At 35.3% G+C, this 7,949-nt stretch overlaps 1 protein-coding gene across 1 annotated transcript in view; it reads left to right on the top strand.

Moving 5' to 3' along the window:
- LOC121961199 (leucine-rich repeat-containing G protein-coupled receptor 5-like) overlaps window positions 1–7,949 on the top strand; it is a 62,355-nt gene that overhangs the window by 15,307 nt on the left and 39,099 nt on the right. Inside the window, exon 3 of the mRNA XM_088073003.1 lies at window positions 4,982–5,294. Within this exon, the coding sequence (XP_087929129.1) occupies window positions 4,999–5,294 (296 nt within the window). The 5' untranslated portion in view covers window positions 4,982–4,998. The remainder of the gene's footprint in view (window positions 1–4,981; window positions 5,295–7,949) is intronic.

The raw sequence follows: 7,949 nt of genomic DNA, 5'->3' as shown, positions 1-7,949 counted from the left end.
AGCAATTTTGAGTTTTGGGGAGTGTTGTTCTATTATTATTATTAATTTATTATTTATTAATTAATTTGGATTTTTTTAAAAATAATTTTGAGTTTTGCGTGTTTTTTTCTAGTTTTTGGATTTTTCTCTCGATATGAGTTTGGGTCCTTTCTAATATTATTATTATTATTATTATTATTATTTGATTATGTTTTTTCCTATTTTTTATAATTTCAAGGTTTTGGGATTTTTTTCATTTATTTATTTTATAAATGTGTTTTGGGGTTGTTTTTTTTTAAAGATTTGTCTGCACTGCATACTTTTACTTTTAGTAACTGTTTTGCTTTGAAAGCTGAGATCCAGATTTTCAATTTTTCTGAAATAAAATATAGTTGGTGTGAGGCTAAATTATCTCGTTTTATTGTGATGACGAGTGTCGCAATGTAACTAAGTACATTTACTCACTCATCCTGAGTTGTATAATAACTATAAAGCTGAACCTTGAACCCAACCAGAGACCCTCACGTCCATGAGCTCACATTAATAAACAGTGGGCCTCGTGCAGCAACATCCCCTTAAATTCCTCCTTTGTTTTCTCTTAATAGTCTAAGAGAAAATTCACCAAATGTTCTGAACCAGCCAAACCTGCTCGTACCTGTGTTCACCGACGATCATGAGTAACCTGTTCACCTGGGTAACATCCCGTCAACACTATTTAAGCGGTTTTTCTGGGTGCAGAGTCTCTGGCATGACCAGTTATTGGAGAAATGCCACAAAAAAAGACTGAGAAGAAGTTCTGCAGGAGTGAGATTCGGTTAAATATATTCAGACAAAGTAAACTTGGTATTTTACCAGAGTGTCAGTACTGGTGTTACTGGTAAATCAAAACCCAGCCCTGACAAAACATTTCTAATGCTGTAAATGTGTCAGCAGCAGTGGTGGAAGTCCAAGTACCAAAACCACATTGTTAAAATACTCAGTTTATAGTCAAAGTTTAGCATTTAAAATGTTCCTTGTGTAAAAGTACAAACAGGAAAATGTATTCAAGAATTAAAAGTAATTATACTGCATGCAAAAACTTTAAATCAGTTTAATCAATCAAAACAAAATAAAGGCATCTTGTGTTTATATTTGAGCAGCTGGAGCCATGAAATGTTTTGGATGCAAAATGAGAAATGATTATCATAATGATTGCTAATTATTTTTCAAATAAATCAACTGATAATTTCAGCTGCACAGATTTTCATTTGGTTTGGGCGCAAAAAAAAATGTTGTAAAGTAACTTAAGATATCAAATAATTTTGGAGTAAAAAATATGATTTATTTAACATTTCTTAAGTGTAATGGAGTAGAAGTAGACAGTAGAGAGATTGAAGTACTACAGCAAGGTAAGTGTACCTTGAGTTTGTACTTAAGTGTATAACTTGAGTAAAGTAAACTTGAGTATTCTTGGTTACTTCCACCACTTATCAGCAGCAGGAAACAATGGAAATAGTAGTATTTCTTTAGACAACAAGTTTATTCATTTATTCGTTACTATTACAATAAAACATCCTCTAAATTTTATTATATGACATTTTACATTTGCAAAGATTTCAAAAAGGATGTTTTTACTTTTTAATTTGAGGGGATTTAATGTGAATTATTGGCTATTTATTTAAAATTACATCTCAATGAGCACATTAATGCATCAGTAATTATAATCCAATAAAATAATGGTATTCTGTGTTATAAGTGCTTTTAATTTTGGTACTTATTTATATGTATTCATACTTACTTATAAATTATTTATAAGTATATTTTGATGCTAATGCTTTTTACTTTTTCTGATAACAGACAATAATAATATTTATATGTTTTTTTAAAACTTAAACAAAAGATATGAGTCCTTCTTAATGTACCCCTGGATTTTCTTCAAGGGGCTTGAGTTTGTTTATTTAATTTAATGTCATAGCACAACACAAACAAATGAACTATTTCTCTGCTGCAGTACTGTCAGTCAGCCACTAGAGGCCAGAGTCTGACTGTAAATAGACCAGCAGAGAATTAAACACTGAAAGAAGAAAGTCTGCCTCCAAAACTAAAAGGTGCCAGAGTTCATAAAACAGCATCAAAATAGAGCTCGTTTATCAAAAAAGTGTCATTTTTAGCTTAGCCCTAGCTAAGCCCCTGATGTCCCAAAATCCCCCAAAATACCTAAAAATCTAGAAAAGTCCTAGAAGTGTCCTAAAATCCTCGAAATGTCTCAAAATCCTAGAAATTGCCTAAAATCCATGAAACATCCTCAAACCCAAGATATTTCCTAAAATCCTGGAAATGTCCTGAAATCCCGAAAACTTCCTTAATGTCCTAGAAACCTCCTAATATTCGCTAATATCTTAAAAAATGTCCTAAAATCCTGAAAATATCCTTGATATCCTGGAAACTTCCTAATGTTATGAACTTCCTAATATCCTAAAAAGGTTCTGAAATCCTAGAAAGTCACAAACCTCTAAAAACGCTCTAAAATACCAGAAACATCAGAAAATCTAAGAAATTTCATAAAATCCTAGAAATGTCCTAAAATCTGAGAAACATCCTAAAATCCAAGATATTTCCTGCAATCCTGGAAATGTCCTGAAATCCTGAAAATGTCCTTAATATCCTGGAAACTTCCTAGTATTAGAAACATCCCAATATCATAGAAATGTCCTTAATATCCTGCAAACCAATATTAGAAACTTCCTAATATCTTAAAAAATGTCCTAAAATCCTGAAAACATCATTAATATCCTGGAAACCTCCTAATATCCTAAAAAGGTTCTGAAACCCTAGAAAGTCCCAAACCCCTAAAAAATGCTCTAAAATACCAGAAACATCAGAAAATCTAAGAAATTTCATAAAATCCTAGAAATGTCTTAAATTCCTAGAAAGGGACTGAAATTCTGGAAACATCCTAAAATCCCAGAAACATGTATGATGCTGCTGTGAGTGGCCCCAAAGCCCCGAATAGTAAACATTTATTATTTATTTATTTATCTGAAAATGTCGCAGATTCTTGTTGGCAGATGGCTTCATACAGTTAGTGTGTGTGTGTGTGTGTGTGTGTGTGTGTGTGTGTATTAAAATTGGCCTCAGGTAACGCAACTTTAAGGAAATTAGGTTTTATTTATAACAAATCTATACTTTGTTACTATTTTTATTATATAAAAAAGTCACTTTATGTTGCTTTATCAAGGCTACTTTGTTTATTGTGATAGACTTTTGTACCATTGATGGTAGCCTAATGTAGCAGTAGTGTTGTAATGATTATTGTATAATTGATGTTGCTGATAAAACACATTATTGTTTCATTTGTATAGGTATAGATACTTTGTTCATGCCTGTCTTTCTTGATTTCTTTCTTTTTTCTTTCTTGATTTATTTTTCATCTTTTTCTAGATTTTTTCTTGATTTTTTAAAATTTTTTCTTTTTTTATTTATTTTTTCTTGATTTCTCTCTTGAATTATTTCCTCCTTTCTTGATTTTTTCTTTTTTTTCTTTATTTCTGTCTTGATTCTTTTCTTTTTTTCTCAATTTCCTTCTTTATTTATTTTTTTTTCTTGTTTTTTTCTTTCTTTCTCTTGATTGCTTTCTTGGATTCTTTAAAATAATCTTAATTTGTTCCTTTCCTTTCCTTTCTTTCTGGCTTTATTTATTTATTGATTGATTTCTTTCTTTCTCTTTACAAGAAAATGGGGGGAATTCACTTCTTTGTTTTAAAGGTACTAACTTAAAACAAGTTCTTTTAAAAAGTGCATTTTTAACGTGAGAGATTCATGTTTCCACACGTGAACTTCACTGAGACAAATCACGTTCTCATATGTTTAGTCGTCTTAAGCTTCACAAAAACTGTAGTACTAGTTGTACTCCATTTATCCGTGAGGTCTCACTGAGATGAGCTCTTTTAGGAGAGAGACTTTTAAGGCCCTCCTGGTTCTTCTACACCACTGCATTTATTTACAAAAATAGTTAATATTAATTTTTACACCTAAAACTTTAATCGAGGTGTATGATGGTCAGATCAAAGGTCTCTGCACAGGTGTTTTCAGTCATGAGGCCGATGAGACCGAAGCTCTGCTGCTCATCAATAAAAGATTAAAGTTGTAATTTATCCTCCAACAAAACTCACAGGAAGCCTTGAAACACATGCAGGAGGAAAATAAATCCAAACACATCAAATATAAAACAAAATGACCACATGGTACATTTTACTGCACACTGAGGAGCCCACTTTCACTTTAAGTCCAGTACATTTTGTAGATACGTGCTTTTACTTAAGGTTTTGAATACAGGGCTTTTACTTGTAGTACAGTGTTTTTACAGTGTGGTATTTAATACTTTTACCTCAGTAAAGGATCTGAATACTTTTCCCAGCACTGCAGAAACTGATGACAGCAATACTGTTATTTAAAATGTCAGCAAGTAGAGTTTATTGCATGAAATGTCATTTTTAAAGATTTTTTATTTTGATGATTGTATTTACTAATTCATTCAGTTATTTATTTGTTTATTATTTTTTAATTTTTAATTTTTTTTAAATTAATTACCCATTCATTGCTTTACTTTTTTATTTATTTATTTATTTTTAAACTTTTTTTCTGCTCATCAGTTGTTACAACAGGCACAGACAGACAGATAAAAAGACAGACACACAGGGAGTATATAAAAGTGAACTGGGTTGACACACTGTTGTAGTGTGTGTGGAGGGACTCTCTCTCTCTCTCTCTCACACACACACACACACACACACACACACACACTCACACACACTCCGGCTCCGCTGCTCCACGCGTGCAGCCTGGAAACAGACCAACCTGCAGACTTCAACTCAAACAGCTTGGTCTTTATTTTCCTCTGTGTGAAAGACTTTCAGTGCAGATGAGTTTGAGTTAATCTGAGCAGACTCCAGTGACCAGAGACCAAACACAACGTGATTTAAAGCTGCAACTTTTTATCATTTCTCAACTTTTATCCTCTCAGGAGAAGCCCCGGAGGACATGCCGGGGTTTGTGGCTTTGTTGGCCGCGTTTGCAGTCCTCTCGGCCGAGTTAAGGAGCTCCGGGACCGCCGTGCAGATGCAGAGCTCCGCAGCCGTGCAGGAGGAGGGGGCAGCGGGGAACAGCTCCGCGGTGGTCCGGGTGGAGAGCTCCGGGGACGGGGACCGAGGAGCGGGGCGGGCCGGCTGTCCTGGCCGCTGTCGGTGCGAGGTGGACGGGCTGCTGCACCGGGTGGACTGCTCGGACCTCGGGCTCCGGGAGATACCGAGCAACCTGAGCGTCTTCACATCTTACCTGTGAGTCCTACCTGTTGCTCTTAGTGCGCACGTGGTGAACGAGTAGCGACTGGTGTGTGTGGGTGCGTGCAGAGGAGCGCGTGCATGCATGTTTTGCAGTCGTGAGAAACGGAGCACCTGTCCACTCTGCCTCTGTTTACGTCCCTCGCGCTCTGCTATGCCGCGTGCATGTCATATGCTGTTATTGTGGAAGTTAAGTAAATACAGTTATATAATAAAGTAAAATGTGGAAGGACAGAAGTATAAAGACATTAGATCATAAAAAAATAAGAAAGAACCAGGCAGAAGGAAGCAAAGAGAAAGTTGGCTGAACGTTTGAGAACTTTTGAGATGTTTTGGTTCTTGAAAAGGTTTGAAAGTTCCTTGAGAAAGATTTGTAGGTTCTCAAAAAAGGTTTCTGTGGCACTGGAAGATGTTTCACTGGTTCTTAATAAGGTTTTAGGTGTCTTGAGGAGATTTTATTTAGGAAAATTCAGAGTTATTGAGGAGGAGGCTCTGGAGGTCCTCAAAAGGTTCTTGAAACATTTGAAAAAGGTCCAGTTGTTCTTGAAGAGGTTTGAAAGTTTCTTGATGAAGATGTGAAGGTTCTCAATGAGTTTCTTGGAGCACCGGAAGAGGTCCACAGTTTTTAACGAGGTTTAAAATATCATCCTTAAGTTTTCTTCAGGAGTTTTTAAGGAGGAGGTCCTTGAAAAGGTTCCTGCAGCATTTGAAGAAGGTCCAGTTGGTCTCGAAGTCTTTCAAAGAGCATCTATGAGTGATGCACCGAAATTATGGTCCGACACTGATGTTTTAAATCACAATTTGGCTGATACTGATGCTTTTATGTTGTTTTTTATTTTTTGTTGTAGTTTTTTATTCCCCCTTTTGTTCTGGGGAAACAAATCTTCATTATAAAAAATAACTGAACTATTTGTTATGTCTCTTACTCCGTCATTACAAGAATAAGCAACATTCGTAAACAACCTTTAAAATCTGCTTTTACATAAACCTCTTTTGACTTTATGATATATCTTAATTTTCTTTCATTATCAGTTTTACATTGCTGCAAAAATATTCTCACCAGAAACAAAATTTTCAAGGTTAAATTGAACACATTGTGAGAACATTATAATTTACCTTTGCTTAACACTCATTTTTACTGAATATTCATTATGAATGAATCATAATGTAACTAAATGCCGCCTCTGTCAGGAATCTGTTCAGCCACCGGCTGCTGTCTGACGTTGACACTGATTTATTGTTCACATTGTTGCATTAACGGGGAAACAAAAGGGTGTGTCCCCTGATGTGACAGTCGTGAGTTTATCGTGTTCTTTCATCCCACCGGCGTCCCGGGAAAGATTTTCTGATGAACACGTTTTCTATTGTCAACAAAACGTTAGTTTTGAGATCTTCTTTTGTGCTATATTGACGTGACAAAACAGAAAAGCATCGGCCCATGCCTTCGGTGAACATCGTCTTATTTGCAGAAAAGTTGGTGACAGTCAACGAGGCAAACATCGGTCGGTACTGATGTTCGGCCAATAAACTGGTGCATCCCTAAAGTCTGCAAGTTTTAGGTCTCAGGTGCAGTTCAAGCTGTTCTTGAGGAACTTATTCTTCAAGATTCAAGAGAATACGTGTTTTAAGTGTTCCTGTGGAGATCTGAGGTGTCCTCGATGTTCTTGTGGTACGTGTACAGTTTCAGGGGTTTTGGAGAGGTACCTCAGATCCTGGATGGAGATTTGAGACTTCAGGCATCCGTGTGAAGGTTTCGTGGAGCTTTTGAGATGTTTATAAAGGTTCGAAGGTTTCTTTTGGGTAGAGGTGAAGACATTTTAATTTTTGAGAGAATAACCACACGAACACACGCTGTTGACTTTGTTGTTGTTGGTGCATTTTACGCGCTTTTCGTTCTTCATTTTCTGAATTTTGGCTGGGTTCATGCATATGGCATACATTTGACAATAATGTTTTTGTTGTTTAATCTCAACTCCTAAAATAATAATATAAACAACATTGTTATATTTATACTGTTAAGTGCAAAATGCGCCATTGAAACACATTTAAAGTGCAATTTCTTCTGGACTTTTTCCACCTGGGCACGTCATTTTTTTTATCATATTTTGCATATGGAGAAAATACATGCTGTTTCCACTATGTGCACAGTCACAGTCAGTGTTGCTGCTAATCACTGACATACCCCGGGCTGTTATAAAAAGAAAAATCAACTTTGCATGTAGTATATAGAAAATAATTCATTTTTGTGTTGTTTTTTACATCTAAAAACATAGTGGCATCGTGACAAAAACCTGCAATTTAAAGGCTTAAAATTCTGAACATTAATCAATACTTTATATTCATGATTAGGACTGATGTTAAAAATAAAACCCATCATCAAGTAAACATCTGTTATTAATCACACAGCATCAGGTGAAGCCTTCGTCTTGAAGCTCCAATGATTCTGCAAAGAGCTGCGATGTTTATAAAATCCAGCATCAACTCGTGCACATCTTTGTAAAATCAAGTTAAAACGTGAAAATAATGTGTTAAACTTGAATCCTATGTGTTTTTATGGCTGCTCAGTTGTACAGTACGCTTTGAAAAAACAACCAAAAACTTGTGAATTGCGCTTTAAAACTCTTCGGTCTGGTCCTTTAATAAAAGTGTCAG

This window comes from Plectropomus leopardus, chromosome 22 (genome assembly GCF_026936395.1).
Source record: "Plectropomus leopardus strain MGB_pleo_1.0 chromosome 22, ASM2693639v1, whole genome shotgun sequence".
NCBI lineage: Eukaryota > Metazoa > Chordata > Actinopteri > Perciformes > Serranidae > Plectropomus > Plectropomus leopardus.
This window is presented reverse-complemented; position numbering and strand designations above follow the sequence as displayed.